At 37.6% G+C, this 23311-nt stretch overlaps 2 protein-coding genes across 3 annotated transcripts in view; one reads left to right on the top strand and one right to left on the bottom strand.

Moving 5' to 3' along the window:
- Window positions 1–2450: 2450 nt before the first annotated feature.
- On the top strand, window positions 2451–13073 carry LOC129273218 (scavenger receptor cysteine-rich type 1 protein M160-like). The gene is made up of 5 exons (XM_054910252.2): window positions 2451–2696; window positions 6036–6200; window positions 9359–9685; window positions 10259–10606; window positions 10963–13073. Exons 2-5 carry the CDS (start codon window positions 6128–6130, stop codon window positions 11526–11528), a joined length of 1314 nt encoding a protein of 437 aa, XP_054766227.2. The 5' UTR covers window positions 2451–2696; window positions 6036–6127; the 3' UTR covers window positions 11529–13073.
- A 2260-nt stretch (window positions 13074–15333) lies between these two features.
- Window positions 15334–23311, bottom strand: part of LOC129254480 (scavenger receptor cysteine-rich type 1 protein M160-like) — a 9616-nt gene continuing 1638 nt past the window's right edge. For both annotated transcript variants that reach the window (XM_064114509.1, XM_064114513.1), the window contains 4 exons: window positions 22563–22658; window positions 21051–21377; window positions 19506–19865; window positions 15334–18879 (listed from right to left, as the gene is read on the bottom strand). In XM_064114509.1, coding sequence (XP_063970579.1) covers window positions 18107–18879; window positions 19506–19865; window positions 21051–21377; window positions 22563–22638 — 1536 coding nt within the window. In that variant the 5' untranslated portion in view covers window positions 22639–22658 and the 3' untranslated portion in view covers window positions 15334–18106. The remainder of the gene's footprint in view (window positions 18880–19505; window positions 19866–21050; window positions 21378–22562; window positions 22659–23311) is intronic.

The raw sequence follows: 23311 nt of genomic DNA, 5'->3' as shown, positions 1-23311 counted from the left end.
TACTTACCATGCTTATACATAATCACTAGTCTTCACCGTTGATGCGGGTGCTCTGTTATAAAGTATCACTGTCGATGAATATATATTTTTTCAATTGTGTGTTTTATTTATAAAAAATAATCATGACATGTACATAAAAATTTATATAATTCGACATAAACAATAAAATGGAAAAAAATATGAAAAAATTGAATATATTAATTGAAAATTGAATACTGATTTAAAAAGTCACATGCAGTTAACTAATTGAATTCCAATATAATGTGATTGTTACTATATTAATATAGTTAATGAGAAATAAAAACGGGTTGAGATTGTTTCTTGAATGTTATTTACCAATGGATAAAAACAGCAGCTGTAGAATAATAACAGTGCCCCTTTATATAGGCAACTATATGAAAGATATGAAATTGTTTTATCATTATTATTCTATACTGAAATGTGTATTACATAACACTGAAATAAAATATTACTGTCTTCTCTTTCATTAAAGTTTTTCATTGAAATTAATAAATGAATTCTGGCATTTGTGTATTAATGATTTTTCTATCACGCCTACGTTAAAAAGAAACCGTGGCTCGTCACTGAGCCCCAACCCCCTTTAAAAAAAATGATTTTATATATTACTTAGGGGAGCGTATCCTAACTGATATTTATTTTTGCTATTTTACCACCAAAAAAAACATGAAGCCATTCGTTTTGATTGAAGCAAATACTTTGAGAAAAAAGGGATTAAAGGAATGCTTAATTGAATTTACCAATAGAGTCAGTGAGCGAGCTATCGAAATATATAAAAATAGGAGGGAAGACTTGGAGGGATCGAGAGGGGAAAGAAAAAAATAAAGCCTAGTTAGTTTTAATAATCAAATATAACGTTCTTTATGTCCAGGGGGTACCTAGGACCAGGTCCATGCTAGGACCTATTTAATTCTCTCCAGTACACCGTATATCGTGACAGGAAGTTGTATTCTGTTTCTGTTTGTGGTAACTCCCGCAGGAACTCGGCAGGACAGCATTTTGCTGGTAAACTCCAAGCTGGTATGTAACCAATAAACTAGGAAACATTTTACGTCTAGTTTAATCAGTCATAGTGGCTGACGTTATAGACGACATATTTGAAAGAGTTGGAATTCGAACTTACAACCTTGCGATTATGAGTCCAATGCTCTAACCACTGGACCACACGACCCTGTATGAACAGCAGCATTTTCACTTCCATTCGGAATCTTAGTAAAGGCCTGGTCCCACTGCAAAGAGGATGTAAAACAGAAAAAAAATGCCATCCGTTCGAAAACGTTATGTATCCGTTGTGTACTCTTCACATACGTGTTTCATACGCTCTATAACCATCGAGCATCCGTTCACTGTGATATCACTGTTCGCCCATTTTGTCCATTGTCTGGAGCGGATGAAAACGGATGGAGCCACCCCCGAAATTCTGCTTGTCCGCTGTATCCGTTATGAATACGTTTTGTGTCCGTAGGCTAGTGGGACTAGTCCGACCAGGCCTTGAGAACGGATGAACTTTCCGCCGTGTACGATGTAATTCCGCAGCATATCCGATAGGTTTCCAATGAACATCCATTTAACATCCGCGCTACATACTACCCACGTCCGTTCTTTTCCGCTAATTTTCCGCTAATTTTTTTCCTTTTCTGAAGTGGATGAAAACGGATGGAGCCACCCTCAAACGACTTTGCTCGTTCGCTGTATCCTTTATGAATACGTTTTGTTTCCGTCGGCCAGTGGGACCAGGCCTTATGAGCAGGCCCCAAAATAGTTTTTGAATGCAATGTTTCCCTTCACCACACCATTGCTGTTACAAAGGCTCTATTCAGAATCTTAGTCTTGACGCACACGTAGAAAGTTGCCAATTAGCCGTCAACCTAAACACCAAAATATCACTAACATGTATGATACGTGGTTCTCTAGTCCTTACATGTGTGTATAAAGGCAATGAAAGAGTAGGATCCTTACTAACTATTGAATGATATAAACAAAATTATGTCGAAAATGTCTCAAGTCCCCAGAAGCCCTAGTCTAGAACCGCGCCTGCTTCTTCCCCCCCCCCCCCCCCCGGTTTCCCCCTCTTCGTTCCCCATCCTCTCCCTCTTCTTCTGCTCCTCCTTCTCACCATGGAGTAGATCAATGTTCTGTCCCGGGTTCTCACCATCCTCCTCAATCATGTCAAGCACCTTTAGCTATTATGAATGCGAATCATTGCCCCAAAGAAAAACGAAATCGTGTCTGTACCAACGAAGCGCGACGAAGAGACAGGAAAACATGAATATTTCATTTGATTTACGGTAATTCCCCAAGAGAAACCATTCGCTGTATATAGGCAGAAGATAGAGGCTGATGGGTAGAAGATGGACAAAAAAATAATGGATCCGCAGGAGAAGAGACTGAAAGCAGACAATTATTATCATAATGAACTGAACGGCGGCAGGGCCGCGTGTGATAAATTATGCCAAGGCAACGCCCATTCGCGATCGCTCTGCCTGTATGCGGCCTTCGTTGGAACCCATTGCGTATAAAGTTGAGCAGCTGATGTGCCGCGATCACGGTGTGTGATATACCTATATATGAATGGATAGCTTGAAATATTATGTATACATGTATAATAGGATAATGAAAGTATAATGATGGCGTTTATAGTGCTTGCAATAGCGGCCATGGGTTCTGATTCTCAGCAGGTAAGATATCTATTGATCTTGTATTTCAGTATGACGTAAACAGATTTTCATGTACAAAGTATCTTTTCCCGTGTGGATATACATGTATATGCAGATATGTATCTAGTGTAAATTAGAACAGTGTCTCACACAGTGTGATCACAGTGTGCTCATATAGTGGGTTTTTGCGAAAATATTATTCACACTGTTAATATATGCTCAAATTCAACAACGTGAATATATTTTTACACTGTGGACACCTCGACAGTGTGACTGTATACTCTGTGCAGTGGTCGACTATATGTGATTCACAATAAGGCTCGATCAAATTTAACAGAGTGAAGGTGATAGCACTACATATCAATTGTGTTCCAATCTGTGAACACACTGTGGCCGACACGTACTCCCTTGTGGGATTCTGTTCTAAGAGTATTCACATCTAGTACAGCCGATTATGATCTTCCACCGGATTTGGAGTATCCTCACGATGACGGCAGACGTTTAACGCGGGCAAAGTTATGTCAAGCCTTTACCTAAATGTCACAATAATTTCTCCAATCTCACTTTTTGGACAAACCCCTTTGTACACACACACACACACACACACATATATATATATATATATATATATATATATATATATACAGTGCGTCCCAAAAAAAACTATACACGTTTGAAATGGCTGCCAAATAAAAAATGTAGCACTTTGGCGAAAAAGACTTACATATATCATGTATATGGAAAGCCAATAAAGTCAACTTTCAAATGACACCAAAAAGTTGGAAAACTATTCATGCTTGAGCGAGCACTGCCCACTGAAACAAAGGGTGTGAAAATTAGGGTGGGCTGGAATTAGCCTTCTAATTTATGCCAGTTTTTTAAAGGCAAATCCTTTCGAACTTGCAAAGTTAAGGGCGTTGTGATAAATTAATAATCAACCGTGACCAGTTTTGGTTGCTTAAGCAAATTTTATGAATTATTAAATTGAACTTTAATGCATGAGTGAACACAAATTACACTTTTTGGGCAGCATTTGAACTTCATCATTTGGATCTCTTTTTGGGCAGCATTTCAACTTTATCATGTGGATCTCAGCAATGTGTTCATGGGAGTCGGGAGAATAGGGGGTGAGATAGGACTTAAGAGGGAGAAGCAGGTTGATGGAATAAGGGTCAAAAGAACATTGAGCCCCCGCCCCTCCCTCTTTCCCGTCCTCCCCTCCTGTTGAGATCTGATGGCTATTGTCATGTACGCCTGAAGTCCAGAGCAGAATGTTGATTTAATGATAAATTCTGATTTGGGGCATCAACTTTTTCCTATCAATCATTTAGTCAACAATTTATTAGAAAATCAACTCATTCAATGTGCAATGTGATCAATCAAACATTCAGTTTGTTCAATAAATTATTTCATTAATCATCATAATCGTTAAATTTCTTGGTAATGATTCAATAAAAAAAACTGACCATCAGCCACCGGTCACTTGGCAGTTAAGTTTTGAATAGGCTACAATCCAGGAAGAGAGACAGAGAGAGAGGGGGGACTGGGAAATGGAGGCGGAGAGGGGAGGGTACATATGACTTTTAATTTGTAAAAGGACAAAAAGTAGAGGAATGCCCTTTTAACCAAGTCTTAGCATATCTCGCCCTCTTGCTTGTAACATGTACCATCAAATTACTATGGCTCTCACGATCGAACACACTTCTGAGGTCCACAAGATGAATATGCTACACTTAAATTATAATTCATGTTCACTCATGCATTAAATTTCAAATTACTAACTCGTGAAATTTGCCTAAGAAACCAAAACTTATCTCACTCATTTATTTAGCTTAACACCCTTAGCTTTGCAAGTTCCAAAGGACTAACCACTAAAAAAAAAACCTGTAAGGCTAATTCCTGTCCAGCCTACCCGAGCTTAGTCTCTCAGGAGGAGAGAAGCAGGGGGGGGGGAGAGGGGTTGCTAAATGTTCTGTTGACCTTTATCCCATCAACGTACTTCACCTCCCTAAGTCATATTACCCCCTCTTCTCCTGACTCTCATGAACACATTGTTGAGATCCACATGATAAAGACAAAATGCTGCACTAAAAATTGCAATTCATGATCACTCATGCATTAAATTTCAATTTAATAACGCATTACATTTTCACAAACAACAAACTGATCACAACTGATCTTTAATTCACCAAATAACCCTCAACTTTGCAAGTACCAAACAAAAAAACCTGAAAGAAATTGAAAGGCTAATTCCGGCCCACCCTAATTTTCATACCCTTTGTTTCAGTGGGCAGTGCTCGCTCAAGCATGAATAGTTTTCCAACTTGTTGGTGTCATCTGAAAGTTGACTTTATTGGCTTTCCATATATATATAAGTGTTTTCCCCAAAAGTGCTACATTTTTTATTTGGCAGCCATTTCAAAAGTGTATAGTTTTTTTGGGACGCACTGTATATATATATATATATATATATATGTGTGTGTGTGTGTGTGTGTGTGTGTGTGTGTGTGGGTGTGTGGGAGTGTGTGTGTGTGTATAGGCTTTGCCATTGTACTGAAACCGTACATTTACTGCAGAGTTCGTGTCATTCAGACTACATTTTTATGAAGTTACTGAGCAAATTGGTGTAGGCCTATATGAGCCGATACGACATGGTGTCCAAGTAGCATATTTGATCATAATATGTCAAATCATGGCAGGTAAATTGGTGGCAATCTGGTGACAAAATTGATATGATAGTTATGTACAAATTCACTACTTAGGTCAGATAATTGAATAGGCCCTATACTTCAAATTTCCTGCATTGTTTATTTCTAAAATGATAATACAAAAGTGGTACATATGTCAGACTGGTGTCCAGCAAAATTCACACAAACATTATGTGCCACCATATAGCATTGGTAAAAAAAAATCTCTTATAAGATAATTGCAGTGTTGATTAGCATTATGAGCATCTCACGGTACCAAAATCGTAATTTTAATGATGATTCCAGTGAAAAATGTTTCTAATGACGACTTTTTAGCACGTGTGAAACCAAACTAGAATCACGAACGCTATCACATTCACGAATTCAAATTCTACTCCGGAGGTGAATTCCAGTTAAGTTTCACTCAACTTACGGCACGAATTTTACGTCTGAAAGAGTTGACCTCCAAAACATCTTTTGAGGGGCGGTGCTTACGTGACCTTTCAAGCACTTCTGTAGATAATACATTGTCATGCACTCATCGTAATATCTTTTAAAAACTTATAAGTCGTCCTCATTCTCTTTTTTTTACTTCATCCATATAGGCTTATTGTAGACAGATAAGTAAGACTACCTGTGGTTATACATTTACAAACTGTTTTATTATTTACAGTCAACGGTTGATCTATAACAGGCAAGAATTGATTAATTCCTACAGCAGTCATGAAGTCATCTATCTCACGTCGACTGATCGAAGGTTGAAAAATGGAATCTTTTCATCGTTTCCATCTATTAATCGTCTGCCTCGCTGCATTTCTTGGAAGAAGTTTAGCTAATAGTAAGTGCGATCATATAAATTGGAGATTAAAACAGTACACACACAAGGCAAGGCTATGAGGACGAAAGTTTTGAACAAAATTCTGATCTGCGCATGATCAAACTGTACCGGGCATATGCAGATGGGTCTACAATCCTCTTGGCCTTCCATCGGGGTTTTCATCCCCTGGTATGAGGATCACCAGAGGCTATTACAGAAATTTAGAATAACTTCTAACAGCTAACTCACATTATCATTTAGCATGTTTTTATTTAAATCTATGAAATTCAGCTCAATTTTAATTATTCAGCAAAATGAGCAAATCACGAAAATATATCTGGAGAGGTCATATTTTGGGCACCCCATAGATATAACTCTGGTATCAGGGATCTATTGGGATAATCAAAACGCACCTTGTGCAGGGAAATATCCTCCAGAACAGCTGGATCCTCAGTCGAGGTCCTCCTGCTTGTCATTTCGGCCCATTTTCCTCGATATGGCTATGTGGCAGGAGTCGGGCCAGCAGCATCAGGACGAGAAGCCACCTCCAGCTGCTCATTTGGTAAGTTGGCTTTATATCTGTTCCAAATCCAGGCTGAGGACCTTGTAGCAATCTCCATCAATTCCAAAACCAACTTCCTTCTGTTGGTTATTCCCATCCTTAAGAGGAAGAAATGGATTTATACCCAGTCCTGCTCTATTGGTTTGCACAGGCCCAACCATATCCTTGTGCCTCTGCCGAGGCTCCATTTCCTCATTTTCTTGCTGGACATTCCATTTGCGACCTGTGCAAATGTCTGGCACAGTCCCTTAACAAACTGGTCGCTTGAGTCCCTAAGGGTTGAGTACATGTGAGCCCTTTTCACATTAAACTCCTCTGTAATTTCACTCAGGGGTAGCTGCAGCTTTGTGGAACTGCCATAAAATCTTATGTTCGTTGTGCAAGGAGGGATGCCAAGCCACTTCCAGACGTGCACTAAGATTCTTTGCTCCATCCTCTCAACATGCGTCATTGTAATCTCATACATCATCAATGCCCACATGATTCTTAGGAAGAGACCGAACTTAAGGCACCACAGCTGAGTTTATTTGGAAGGGTACATCTATTGATCCGATTTAGTCCATCCTCTACCATCGTTCGGACCTCGTTTAACTGGTTCTTGTGAGATAGTTCCTTCATGAACCAGCGCCCTAAGCTCTTAACAGAATCATCTGATATAGATGGAATGGCCTCACCCCAACATTGAAATGTGTCGAGTCAATCTACCTTTCCTTTCTTCATGGTCAAACTCCTTGATTTCTTAGGTTTGAACTTCATCCTGCACCAGCTTATCAATTGATCTAGACGTTCCAGAGCCTTCTATGCATTGACTATGCATGGACTGTGTATTACCCATGAAAGCTCGTATTGGTGGCACCTCGAGTCCAGGTTCGATCTCAACACCTCTACAACTGGAACATGCAGCTCTAGTTATGAGTTCCATTGCCATGACATATAGAATTGGGGATATGGCACACCCTATCGGGATGCCGACCTCAAGGGGCTGGTAGGCTGTCGTATATTCCTTGGTGGAAAATCTCATCTTAATGTGCTGAAAGTAACACTATATAGGAAATCACCAAGTTTCTGAGGAATGTAGAAGAAGTCCAAGGTAAACCATATCATTGAGTGTGGCAATGAACCGTATGAATTGGCCGGGTCCAGCCATATAACTGAAGGTCCATCCTCTTCCTCTTTGCCTCTTGGATCATGTGCAGAGTGTTCAACACTGCCAGAAAACCATGGAAATCCTGCCTTCTGGACAGCTGTGTCAACAAATCCATTCACAAGTAGGTACTTGGAAAGACATCCAGCAAGGATTCCTATCATGATATTAGCATGATTAAGGGGAGATATTGGACGGAATGATTCTATCCTCTTAGCATCTTTTTCTTTCGTTATGTGCACTCCTTCAGCTTTATTCCACTCCTTTTGCACCACGTTATTTCTCCACAGTACCCTCAACAGTCCCCACAATAGCCTCCTCATCCTGGTACAGTATGTAAATACTTTATATGACACACCATTAGGACCTGGAGATGAGCCAGACCTTGCCTTCTTGACAATTTTCTTCCTCGATCAGATAGGCGTGGAGGGTCCATGTCAAAGTTTTCGCCTGGAGAAGTTGGACATACCAAGTTTTCCACTGGAGGTAGGGGTATAGGTTTCTCGTACTGTCATAGTAGGTGTTTCTCAGATGGTCTTGTAACTCCTCTCTGAGTTGAAAAGAGCTCTGGTGAAGGCAAAAGGATCTTGATAGAATTTCTGTAGTTTCTTAGCCCGTCCTTTCCTTTTCCTTCTAATCCTCTCAGCCTTGGGACAGATCGAGCTTTCAACGTCCATCTCTGCCCATCTCTGAGGTCATCTTGAGCTTTCATTTAAATGGCATTGTTATTCTTTCTTTCCTCCCAATACCGCTGCAGGGCTCGTAGACTTTGTCGTATGTCACGGATTCCTTGCTGCGTTCTACTCATCCTCAATGTACCGCCTGTGGTTTCATATAGTACTGGAACAACCAAAGTTGTGCAAAGTTGTTTACCCCGTACTGGTATATTGCCGCCATCATAGACAGTTCCTGTTCGATTGATAAAAAAAAAATTGATTTAGGAATTCCTGATTTACCATGATAAATATTTGTCCATGTCATGATGGTATACCTAGCATCTTCCTTCTTCACATGATGCTAAAACATCGTCGATCAGTGGCAGATCCAAGATTTAACTAAAGGGGCAGAAAATTATCTTTTTTTCCTTACAATAAAAAGGATTTCTCTTTGGCAACAGATGATGTAATTGTCACCGAAAAGAATGACAACAATATAAATTTTAGCAAATAGGTTTTTTTCTTCTCCAAGAACATTGACTAGAGAAAAGAGGAAGTTTTCACGAATGCAAGGAACAGTTTCTTATCTTCTATAGTCATTACATTGGCGGGTCATCCAGGGGTACCATTCTTTTGGATTTCTCATTGGTGCCCATAGGCCTACACATTGTAAATGATTCTCATGCCACAACTCTCCCTCGCGGAAACCCTTACATTTCTTACATTATGTTGAAAGACCCCCCCCCCCGTTAAAACTTCTACACCACTAGCAGTACCACGTGACGTCTAATATTTTCATTTATTATTTATTTTACAGGTGAAGGCGATTTGCGGCTAGTTAACGGTACGGCATTATACGGACGTCTAGAGATCTACTACAACTCAACATGGATGACAATATCGAATAAAAACTTACGAGGATCTCCTTCGCGAGTTGCATGTCGTCAGCTCGGTCTACCTTTCACAGAGGCCAACTTTGTACGGGATAAAAGAATCTTCACAACATCCGACTCAGAGAAGGTTTTGGTGACATGGATGATCTGTCGTGGAGGCGAAGACAGACTTACTGAATGCGATAGTTTCGACTGGAACCCTGTGCCGTTTCACACACATGATGAAGACCTTGCAATCTTTTGCAAAGGAGGTTGGCACTAATTTAACTTCTTTCGCCGATATCTTTCCAATGATCCTCTTTTTTTAAATATATGTATTAATTGGCATGCATAATATGGTAACATGAACAAGAGTAGGTTCTATATCATATTACCCATATTACATTGTTCATATGTCATGTTGCACCATGACATTCTCGGTTTTCCTTTAGCTAAAACGTATCTGGTTTAAGAACGAAAAGATATTGCTCGATCAACCTCGTAACGTTGGAATTAATGTACATGGTACAGGGTCATGTATGAATAATAAATATATATATATTGGGGATAGTTCTTTGTTCTGGTAAATCTATTGAGTAGGCCTATACTACTTAAAAACCAAATGTGATATATCTTTCTGTTTCATTTTGAAAAATTCAGTCAATATAGTCTTAGGCCTTTAGTTTTGAAACTGGACTTATTTGCATTGCGTTTGATAAATCAGAATCATCAGATTATGAGTAACACGTACATGAAATAAACATATTACTTATTATCGACTCCTCCCCCCCCCCCTTGCATTTCCCTCCATCTCATCTTTTTACTTGATTCTTCTTTTTCGAAAGAGTTCATCCCAACTGGTGGGCTCAGGTTAGCCGATGGTTCGGATCACCGCAGGGGGCGTCTTGAATTGTATTCTGGACTACGTTGGATATCATTCTGTCTTGTTGGGTTCCAGGTAAAAGAAGCGATGGTGGCATGTCGTCAGCTCGGATTCAATACATCCCAACCCTACATCTGTAAAAGTGACTACTTTGGCCCACCGTCTGGTCCGCACAGTAGCCTTTACAATGCCCAGTGCACTGGGGATGAGGAGGATATACCATCCTGTGATGAGTTGTACACAGCATATTCAAGTGAAGAATGTCTCGTGTCACAAAACTCTCTCAGCATCTGCTGTTCCCGGGATTTAGGTAATTATTAATATGCGTGTACATTGTTGTAGAAAATAAAGAATATCATCAAAGTCTAATTCAGGTTTTGGTAAAGCCCCCATAGTGAATGTAGCTATTCCAATTCATTTACGTAATATGAATGTACGCCCTATAAACCTCACCCTCACACAATTTTCTTGCATGGAATCAGTTGAAAATATCAGTATATTGAATTCACTTACCCGTCGCTAACATTTATTTAGCGAGTATGGTGTTTTATCATTTGTAGATTTAATATAAGGCTTCTGAATTTTTTCCATCTTTGGTGTGACGTTTTTGTAATGATAATAAAAATGATTTGTATTTTGTTTTTGGCTTATCCACTTTTTCTTCAGACTCGTGCAAGCCCAAAGTAGAGATGAGTAATGGTGAGTTCGCAGGTAGTCTTCTAGCAGCTATACTATTTCCGATGGCACTATGCGCCGGTTGTTACATCACGTGCAAGAAACCGTGCAGTAGACGATGTAAGAAGAAGCCCAAACCTCCTCAGCAATACAATGCAGTGTCTCTCGGGGCTGACGGTGGAGGTCAAAATCAATTTCCAGTGGCATCATTCAAAGATCAGAAAGTACCTGTCTACATTCATACCAATGCCGATGGGGCGCCTGTTTCAAGTTGTGACCCATCTGGGTTGTCTCTACCTGCACCTGCTGCTAGCAATAACCCATACCCTCCGCAGAGCAATCCATATCAGAGTGGACAAGTACTACCACCTACAGCAGCTGGTTGTACCCCGTACCCTTCACAACCCCCCTATCCTTACCACTCTGGACAGGCTCCTCCACCAGCAGGTGCATATCCTACTCCTCCTCTACAACCATGTTACTATCCCACCGCTGCCACCGCTACATATCCAGCTGCACCTTATCCTCCACAGGCTGCATCCACAGGACCAGCTTAAGGTGCTTCATCTGCAGAACAGTCATATCCGACTAAAGGGGATGTAGATCACCCATTAACTTCTCATGCAGCAAGTGGATCACCGATATGCAGTGGATCACTCATGCAGTAAGTGGATCAACCAATTATCCAATGGATATAAACAGTGGGCAAAGGGAAATCCCGAGAGCGCCCCCGTCTTATTAGATGATGACAATGACTTTACAGATTCAGAACCCAGCAAGCTCCTTAAATAATTCTGAACATTTAATGAACAAAATGAATATTCTGGACGTATACCGTTTTCAGTTACTCATGATTTTCATTGGTCCGCACCAGGCCTACACTAGAATAGTCCGCACCACAGGCATTCAGTAGCTATATCAGAGTCGCACTACTTTTAAGATCACCCATTCAAAGACTCGGGCACATAAGGGATGACTGTCATGGTAACTGAATGTTTATTTATGTAATAATAACATGCAAGTGAACCAGCTGCATTTGTTCATATTTTCCGATCAATGACGTTCCCTGATACATTCCTTTCAAACCTTCCGAATGTGTCATTGAAGAGCTCATGGGATTTCATTTCAAGAGATGTGATTTTATTTTTTGCTGATTTTATGTTTTTCTCAGGGAAATGAAAATTTTAGTTTGCCTTTTCCGATACACTGTTTGTTATGCATACGAAACATGAGAGTAACATGGGTGTGACCGTATATGAGTATGCTAAAGTGTGTCCAAATGTGTGATATTTTAGTTTTATCATTCAGTCGGGACACTGGCGGATCCAGGGGGGCACAGGGGGCCCCTCTTTTGAGAAGCAAAATTAAAATTTGTAATATAAAAATGCCATTAAAACAGAAATGCGCCCCCTCTTTTGGAATCGCAAATATCCTTAATTTGTTTTTGAAAACATTTTTTTTGCTTGTCAAAATTTTTTTCCGAAAAATTTGCCCCCCCCCTTTGGAAAATCCTGGATCTGCCCCTGAGTCGTGATGAACTTAATTTTTGGCTTTAATCTAATTTATATGCAACAAGATCATGCCCACAGATGATCTGTTGAAAATCAGTTTGATATTGGGTAACAAATGAAAAGGAATGCAATTATACTGCAATGAATTTAATGGCGGTTTAAGCCATATTAATGCATATAATATACTATGGTAAATACTGTGTGTGTCTTCTGATATATAAACTTTCGGGCTCTTGTGTCTATATTCAAATTTGTACTTCACTCACCATGCTTACAGCATGTATATGCACAGCTTCGTCGTAAATACAGTTGTTCTACTATAAAGTACCACCATCGACTGAATACATTGATTGAATTTTGAATTAAGAATTCATATCCAACTTACCGATTACATTTCTATATCATGTGATTGTTACTATAATCATTATTTTCAACGGAGGAATGCATAAGTGCTGAGATCCCGGTGAAATCCTTATATTTCTTGAACGCATCAAGCGCTGAAAACAACAACTGGAGAATACTAACAGTGCGCCTTTATAACTATATATATATATGTATATATATATATAGGCAACTATATGAACTACATGAAATGTTATTACCATTATGTTATACTTATTAATGTTGTGATAATGAAATGTTGATTACATAACACTATGAAATATTACTTCGTATATTATGATGTATCATAAAATCTTTTATACTTTAACACTTTTATGTCATTCTTCTCTGTCAATTAATTTCTTCATTGAAATAAATAAATGAATTCTGGCATGAATGGGTTTTGTGTGTGTGTGTTTCACGAAAATGATTTTAGTATTACGCCTTCATTGAAAAATAAACTGCGACTCACCAGTCCCTTTATGGAAAATGTTATATATCCGAACTGATATATATTTCTGCGATTTTAGTACGCCTAAAAACCCATAAAATTGTTCGTTTTGTTTGAAGCAAGTACTTTGGAAAATATTTGGTTGGAAAAAAGGATTAAGAAAAGCAATACTTAACTGAATTTACGAATTGATTGAGCGAGATTTCGAAATATAGACAGATAAATAGATGGGGAGACCTAGAGGGGGGGGGGTCTTTGGTATTTCTATAATAATTAACCATAGCATTCTCTATATCCAGGCCGGATCTACTTCTCTACAGTATACGGCATACAGTATTGTGACGTTGCATTTTCACTATTCACTCTTTGTCAGCAGGCGATAAAAAAGTTTCACTGTGATGTATCATACCACTGCTGTTACACGAAGGCTTCATTTCAGAATCTTACTCTTGCTAGGCACACTCGAAGGAAGTTGTCAATTATAGCCACCTATCTCGACACCATAACAAACATGTACGGTACTTACACATGGAAATATATGTAATCGTCAGCCTGTGTGTTTTATGTACAGTCAACGCAATAAAAGACAGTGGAGAAATGACCAAAACGTTTTGAGAGGGGCCAAACAAAGCGTATGAAACAAACTTTCTTAAAAGTCTCGAGAGAGAGCGAACAAAAATGTCCTTTTAAACACCAAACTATAATTTTGTGATAGATTGTGGAATACTTTTCATCCTATTTTCTTTCCTTTTCTCTCCTATTGTTCATGGCCATGAAACTTTGGTACTTCTCTACACCAGTGAATGCAGTGATTCTACGGTAGCTGTAAACTAGTCTGGTTGAGGTCAGGTTCATGAAAGTAGATGACCCTTGAGCCTATACGCGTCATCCAAAACAGTGAGAAAGAGGACACATTTGAGTATGACGAAAGAGAAGACGGAGATAAAACGGATGTGTACATATCTTAAGATCAAAATGACGCGAGAGAGAGAGGGAGGGGGGAGAGAATAATAGCATGGTACAAATTTGGCGTAAAGTATGAACACATTCAATACAGAGCATCGGATGGTCATTTTTTCCTGTGCCAGTTATTGCTCTAATGATGTATCTCTATGGAGCTGATTAACACCTAAGAACATGTTTCAGTCGTGCGCAAAGTCACGAATGGGAAAAAATGCACGAAATGCACGCGAATTCAACGAATTCAGATAAAATTTCACGAACGTACAAGAACGCCCGATCTATTCCCTCGTCTTTGTTTCTAATCGCACGCCATATCAAAACCATTGCTCACTGTTCGTTCGTCTATTGGGATATATCAACCCTTTTTGATCGCTCGCCTTCGGCTGCAATTTACTCAGAGGTGAGCCGAAAAATCGATATCCTTCGCATGTCATATTCATCCCTCGCTTATCGTTCGTTGATGAATTTTGACAATAAATATTGAGCGCATGATTTGACGGAAATTTTATTTGAATTCGTTGAATTCGCGTGCATTTCGTGCATTTTTCCCATTCGTCACCCTTCGTCCGCCTACATTCGGTCAGCCCGTCTCACACTATGCGATCCGGTGCGACGCGATTTTTCAAGAAATCGCATTTTGCATTAAATAAGAAATCCATGAAGTGAAAAATGAATTTAAAGTTTGGCATACCGTTAGGGAAACTAAAATCATATTTTACTTTGCGGCAAGCCCTATGGTCGGAGTAAAGGCCAAATCGGCTTCAATTCGCAGTCGATGATGACGGCATTACGATTTGGAATTGAATTTGTTTTTATTCATTCAGGGAGGTTCTAATTGGACTGAATTTCGATTTCAGTAGTCCTACTACTATTCTGAACTCTGATTCGTAATATTTTATTAGTTGGAATATCAATACCAAATGTTATCACAATTAATTTGAAATTCGGATCGCATAGTGTGAGACGGGCTTTATGAACATCAGAACGTTGTAAAGAAAATAATTATCAACTAGGACTATAAATAAAAGACAACCGAAATTGTTTTTCAAGTAAAAATTCATGTTTGACATTATAAATAACATTCAATCGCAGATCGATACATGCATTTATTTTTACAACTTTGAAAAACAAATAACTTTAAAACAAATAGCACCGATAAAATATGTAATATTCTGGGTTTTAGATAGAGAAAGAGCATTACTTATATTGTAATGGGTATTTCGATGCAGCTTGTCCAAGGGAACAATTAAGCATTTTATTCATGAGATTAAATTGTCATGAAAAAAAAAATAAAGGTTAATTGGAGCATATCAGTGTGCGATTTGTTTTCACCGTTTGTTAAATGAGGATCTGCCTCAAATAATTAATGGCAGTCTTCCCTGTAAAAAATCGACTCATGTAGCAATTCATTAATGAGCATACATTACAAGCGAAATTGTTACATTTCAAATCAACAAACATTTATGTGTTTTTTTAAATGACATTTTGAGTGAATATTATAATTTCTTACTGTTTATTTCGAGGTGTGTTCCCTCAAATATTGTATTAATATACGATTCTTGTTTACAAAATTGACAAAATACTTTCGTAACAATATTATTTCAATCTGAATGGATTTAGCAATTCCAACATTACAAGAGATGGTCAGAAGAAAATTCCTCCAAACTGTGTTCATCGACTAGTGAAAATGTGCGACTGGGTTTAGGGACTTGGGCTGAATGTTAGATAGCCAGAACACTTAAACGTTCACCAGAGGAAAAAAGGAATTTGAGAAATAGACATTCAGAAAAACAAATCCTGTGAATTTAAGATGGCATCATTCAGATTCGTAATAAGTTCCCTCGAATTGACAAGAAACCATAAAAAATATTGTATATATGAAAAAACAAGGTTATGCCTCTTCTATCCTGGACTACTAGCGACTGGTATTTCAGTTGACCAAATACATAGTTATAACAACATGCTAAAGTAGAAATGTAACAAATACCTTCATTTATGTGTTCATTAGTGTGCTATTCTAGTCATCTGATCTATTCAATTTCTTCATCCTGCTATGTAAGGCATGCTTATGTAATATCTTGCTTTAAAGTCTGCCTATCATAATGAAAGAGATGAAAGGTAATTTGACAAAAATTGCCCATAAAGTAACTAGGAAATGGTCTATTCAGCCAATGAGTTATCTTCATTTAAGTAAGGCAAAATACTAGATAGTAGAATAGTTTAGTGGCCACGTTATCACGTGAAAGATCTGAACATCATTATAAAGTTACCCTTATCACACAATAGAAGAAAAAACATGAAGTTATAGTAAACATACATACATGCTTGATCAAGACCAACTCACATCCTTTGATGCCTTTATCAAGCGCTTGAAACTTACAGCAATACATTCATATATATGTATATAACATTGACTGATTATATCAAATGTATGTAAAAATCACATGTAACAATGATTTAGACGTATTTAATATTTTATATACAATTGAATAGATCTAGTACCCAATCAATCATTCAATGTAAAAAAATCGATAACAAACAGTTGTTGGGATCAAAACTCACATTTCAATCGATTGTTTCTAGAATTAATTACTTCTACTTTTACAAACAACTCCAAAGACATGATGAGAGCCATTATAATTTATGATAAATAAATCAATATGATATACATACAGGAACTCAATGCAGACAAATGTACAAAAATGAACATGAATGAAATCATTAAAAAACTTCATTTGATGAAAAACAATTTAAATGACCTAATACTTTAAACACACTAAATAAAAACTGTTGAGAATAATATTTTAAAAATATTATCGTATCATTTTGTTCTCTACATGCATCCTCGTGTAATAAATGATGACTAGTTTACTTTTAGTCATAATTTATGAACAATATGTAATTTTTAAGTATGATTCTGTATGATATTTCTACACGCTTTGGGAAACAGAAGAAATCAATTTAAGCCAGAGTAATGCATTTTGAAAGTTACAATAAACTTTGTTAAACTAGCATCCAAATGATTTTATCCACCCAATGACTTGATTATTTTACACTGTAGTCTCATTCTCTTTATTTCTGATTATTTCCTACAAAATGATTACTTGGTTTTAACAGGCAATCATTTAATTGTAAAAGAAAGACACTTTTCTTTGTCATATGCCTTTTTAATTCAAGACAAAGGAGATCGATTTAATAATTTCTCTTTTATTGCGAATGAAAGGCAGTTTCAAGTAGCGATTTGGGGCAAGTCAGTGCTTGTATTCTCTTTAAATGTATCCTGTTCTATTAACTGTTAACACAGTTTTACCACATAAAAATGATTTGAAATTATCTGGGATATAATACTTTAATAAACGTGTAAAAAATAATGTTGGCTTTATCTGGGCAGTGCTCAGATGTACACCTTTATTTACTCACTCAAGTTATTTGAGTAAAAGAGGGATCCCATCATTAAAAGTAAGTTTGGGACTAGCAATTTCCTTTATATTCCAAATTATATAAACTTCATTTTATTCCTCCTAGGAACATCATAAAAGTTGTCAAAGGGGAGTGATGTAAAAAAATACATAAATATACGAAATCAAACATTTATTTATTTATTAATAAAAATGGCAGAATTTGAAAGTATGGTATACCATAAGCAGTAAATGAGTCCCCTTTTTGTCAGCTTTACTGACTTGAAAAAAAAAATATAACCTTTATAAGAGTAATGGCAGGTCCTTAATTCAATAGTGTGATGATAAGGGATTAGGTTTAACAAAGACATGGATAAAACAAATGTGTTTCTTTAATCCTCCCTTTACATAGATAGCCCTAATCATCAGCATCATCCAATAAGATGTTCGTAAGCTGGTGGGGGCGCACTCGGAATTTCCCCTTGCCCACTGCCCATATCCATTGGAGGTGCGCTCGGTGTTCCACTTGCTGCATGAGAAGGTAAAGGATGATCTACATCTCCTTTGGTCGGATATGACTGTTCTGCAGATGAAGCACCATAAGCTGGTCCTGGTGCGGGTGCAGCCTGTGGAGGATAAGGTGCAGCTGGATATGTACCGGTGGCAGCGGTGGGATTGTAACCTGGTTGTTGAGGTGGTGGTGCAGGATATGTACCTGCGGGTGGAGGCGCCTGTCCAGAGGGGTAAGGGTAGGGTTGTGAAGGGTATGGGATACTACCAGCTGCTGCAGGTGGCGGTACTTGCCCAGTGGGGTATGGATTGGTCTGCGGAGGGTATGGGTTATTGCCAGCAACGGGCGCAGGTGGAGGCATGGCCTGACCAGTAGGAGGGTACTGAATAGGATAGGATTGTGTATTAGGTTGGCCAATATTCACAGCAGGATAGCCTGGTGTGGGTCCATGGTAGTAAACTGGTGGTGCTGTACTTCCTGTTGTTGGTGCTGGAGCTTGCTGACCTCCGCTAGCTGGCTGAGGGGCTTGATTTTGAACCACTGTTGTATACTGTTGCTTTCCTTTCTTCTTTTTGCAACAGCAGTAGCAGCAACAGCCGATAATAAGAAGTACAACAACGACCACTACAATAGAACCAACGATGCTGCCAACAGTAGAAGTTCCACTAGTACTGTAAGTTGCGGCACATCCACCTGTAATTAATAATGAAATGATGGAAGCTTTGTAAATTGGCATTATACGAGGAAAACAGTAATACAATGAACAAAAATGTCAAATCAAGCTATGAAATCAAATTAAGACCAATATTGCATTTTATGTCTTAGCCTTTTATTCATTACTTTTGTTGGAACAATCCAAACAAATACTTGTAAAGTGATTATCTTAACAATTTGAATGTTATTTTCAAGCTTATAAATTCATTGATATTTCCAATATATGATTCAATCGCTGTTTCCTACTCCTGTGAAGGTTACAGACATTAAATTGATGTTTTTATCATTCATAAGGGTAATTTGAAAATATTTTGACAAATCGCGATTTATATTTAGAACCTGTATAGACTTCCTCCTTCTAAACATAAATAAATGTTAATCAATCCTTAAAAGATTAGTATACGGAATGCTTCTAAACCGTGTTTAGTCGTTTGTAATCACTGTTTGGTTATTTGATGTTGTGGGGGCTTGTATCACTCCTATTTGATTTCAGTTCGCCAAGGAGATTACATTTATAGAGTAACCCAAAACTTTACAAACTGTCTCAACTCTTCATAGAATCATTATTGTCCAAAAACAAAACTGAAATATCTGTGCAAGCTAACCTATATCCGATGGACAACAGATCCCGACGTCCTGAGAGTGGGAACAAAAAAGTTCATCATAATTCACGGCATCGAAGGACCGATAAAAAGAAGAACATGAATCAATCCTCTTTTCGTCACCAGTACAGCGAGCAATATAAGGTCCATCGCCTATATTTCCCATACCAAAGTACGCATCAGGGAAAACGTCTACATCAGAAGTATTTAGAAGGCCAAGCTGACGACATGCCACCGTCGCTTCAGTTACACCAAATCCTATACTGCAGAATGATTCCCAGGCTTTTCCCATGAAGATTTCGAGGCGCCCACTACGGTCGTCGACACCACCAACTAATCGCAGATCGCCAGTATGTATATTTTCTGAGGAAGATTAAGAAAGGAAAATTACACAAAATTCCATTGGTTAAAGATGATCATGTGACTTAATGTTCCCTTTCCCTCTTTGCACTTTTCGAAATGGTGGATGAAAATTAATTCATTTTGTTCAGCTCAACATACGAATTGAAACATTAATTGTTCTTAACTTATAATCTTCATCATTATCATCACCAGAAGAAGAAGTAGTGGTGGTGGTGGGTGGTGATGGTGGTAGTAGGAGTAGTAGTAGTAGTAGTAGTAGTGATAGTAGTAGTAGTAGTAGTAGTAGTAGTAGAGGTAGTGGTAGTAGTAGTAGTAGTAGTAGTAGTAGTAGTAGTAGTAGTAGTAGTAGTAGTAGAAGTAGTAGTAGTAGAAGTAGTAGTAGTAGTATTAATAGTAGTAGTAGTAGTAGTAGTAGTAGTAGTAGTAGTAGTAGTAGTAGTAGTAGTTATTGTTGTTGTTGTTGTTGTTGTTGCTGTAGCAGTATATTTCAGTGTGATTGTCATCTTGATTTGCTTTGATGTTGAGATGAAATTAAATAAACTAAACTTTAACGTGTAGCCGTACTGTCTTTGAAGATGTCCGCCATTACGCACTGTAGACCATAAGTTTTGCAAGCAATATACTATTGATTGGGCATATCAAGGAGATATCTCCTAGGGCTTATCACCCAATATCTGAATAGCCACTGTTATTCAGTTGTCTTCGTAACTTCATAATCGCTTTTGCAGTCTTTCACTGCAGTAGCTGATGGTAATGTTGCTGCAACATAATTATATGGTAAAAATAATGGAGATGGTGGTGATAGTAGTGGTGATGCGTTCTTGATTCTATTATCCTTCGCAAATACAGACACAATAATGATAAATATAATAACAATAATAATTGCTGGATGTATATCGCGCTTTTTGCCCGAGGATACAAAGCGCTGTTATTAACACACAGGCTTTAGCTCGAACTACCAGTTTTTCAAAGGCACTGAGGGGATTAATCCTACCATGTACCCATTCGCATTCACCTCACATGGGTTGAGTGCAGCACAGTATGGATAAATTTCTTGCTGAAGGAAAACACGCCATGCTTGGCTGGGATTGGAACCCACGAGAGTCGGAACCAATAGAATACGACTGTAGCCCAATATAGTTACAATGCTTTTCAAGAAATCTCTTCATGGTTCTCAGTTCTTACCCCCTGCGCAATGGACTGCAACATCATAATCATGCGTGTAGAATTGAGGAAAGCTCCAATCGAAATTACGACAGTCTTCAAGCCTGGCTTCGTCCCCATCACAGAATAAAGTGGTAGACAGCACCCCAACTTTATCAAGGGGTCTCTTCACATAAGGATCGTCCACTGTTACTGCTTCGGTGAAGGGCAAACCAAGCTGCCTGCACACCACCTTAGATATATCATAGATGATGAACTGACCGGATATCGTGTACCACTCAGAGTTGTAATAGATCTCAACCCAGCCTTTGGTTGTGTTGGCGCTGACGAGCCGTAAATCACCATTTCCTTATAATTGAAGAGAAACATGTTTAAAGGTCAAGTCCACCGCAGAAAAATGTTGATTTGAATAAATAGAGAAAAATAAAGCTGAAATTTAATCAAAATTAGATGTAAAATGGGAAAGTAATGACATTTTAAAGTTTTTTGCACAAAACAGTGATATGCATAAGTCAGTGACATGCAAATGAGACAGATGATGATGTCCCTCACTCACTATTTCTTTTGTTTTTTATTGTTTGAATTATACAATATTTCATTTTTTACAGATTTGACAATTAGGGCCAACTTGACCATATAGTATTAAACAATGCTAAACAATGCTAATTCCACATGTTCAGGGAGGAATTTATCGTTGTTTCACTTGACAATGAGGGGAAAATAAGAATATTTCATATAATGAAATACAAAAGAAATAGTGAGTGGATGATGTCATCAGTCTCCTCATTTGAATACCGAACAGGATGTGCATATAACTGTTTTGTGAAATTAAGCGAAACTATAAAATGTCATAACTTTCTTATTTAACATCCTATAAAATGTCATAACTTTCTTATTTAACATCCGATTTTGATTAAATTGTCAGTGTTATGCTTGTTGGGTTTGTCTCTTTTTATTCAAATCAACTTTTTGTTGGGGTGGAATTGTCCTTTCAGCATGAAAACATAGGATGCCATGATACCACTATAAATACGACTGTTGGTTTATATTCTAGAAAAGAAATAGTGATGAATTATTACTTTCAAGATTCACAGGATAGACCCAACATTGACTTCATTTTGGTCTTGATCTTGCCCAAATTACAAAGTGACAAATTTAGACAGTCATAATATTTAACAATCAACATTCATATAGGAAAAAACAAACACTTTTAATTGTTTGTGATTAAGTAGTCGTCATAAGCTGAGATATTGAAGATTTGTAGCAGAAATACCATAGGCAATAATGTGTACGATTTTTTTTATAATACATCATATCACTCTTCAAACTATTATGAATTTGAAAATCAATCGAAAATAGAAAGAAATGGGTGTGGGCAGACCTATCATATCATATATAACCAGTTTCATCTATCATATCATTTTGAAATAACCGATTTAAAAAATCTGAAGAACATAGCTAATATATATTTCTTTTTTTTTAAGTATGACCTAAAAATTAATTGAAGATATAGAAAATATGATATTATCTTACTTATTGCAACTGCTCTATCCGTGATAGTGATGACAAACACGGTGAAAATAAGGCGAGATATCGCAGACGACGTCATGGTTAAACTGGAGACAACAGCTAGAATTTGATGAAATCAGAATATGATAAAAATCATTAACATATCTTGATCCAAATGAAATCCATAAGGAATATTTATAATAGGGACTGTAACTGACCATTAATCATCTTAATGATCAAATGCAAGCTTGCATGGACTTCAGTATTAGAATATACAAAATTATTATGATAGCAAAATGATAATATACAAATATATATATCAGGCTTTTAGAAAGTATAGTGGGAATTATTTATCCGAGGTTGGACGGGCAATCAAGTTAATATGAGATAATACTATGTATTGATATGGTGATTATTTATCTATTTATTCAAAGCAACTTTATTTCAGTGGATTCTGTCTTCATTTAATTATGTTGTTTTGTAATTTGATTTAATTTGCACTTTTTGTTCAAGACTTGTATTAAATTATCAATCAATCATCATAAAATATTGTCATACTTTTTTCAAACAGGAAAGTCCATAAACATGGAGTTTGCTATACCTTGAACTCATAAAAGTTCGATTTCAATTTTCAAAATGGAAATACTACTAGATCAGATATCTCACGTACAACAAAAACATGCGGTGGGCACTATAAATCACACCAATACCAAAATACTAAGCGCTTGTTTTGACCAGGGAAGTGGGACTTGACTTCCGTTTTGACCAGTTCC

The sequence above is a fragment of the Lytechinus pictus genome, chromosome 2 (assembly GCF_037042905.1).
Source record: "Lytechinus pictus isolate F3 Inbred chromosome 2, Lp3.0, whole genome shotgun sequence".
Taxonomy (NCBI): domain Eukaryota; kingdom Metazoa; phylum Echinodermata; class Echinoidea; order Temnopleuroida; family Toxopneustidae; genus Lytechinus; species Lytechinus pictus.
Note: the sequence above shows the minus strand (reverse complement) of the source record. Positions and strands in the feature narration are given on the sequence as shown.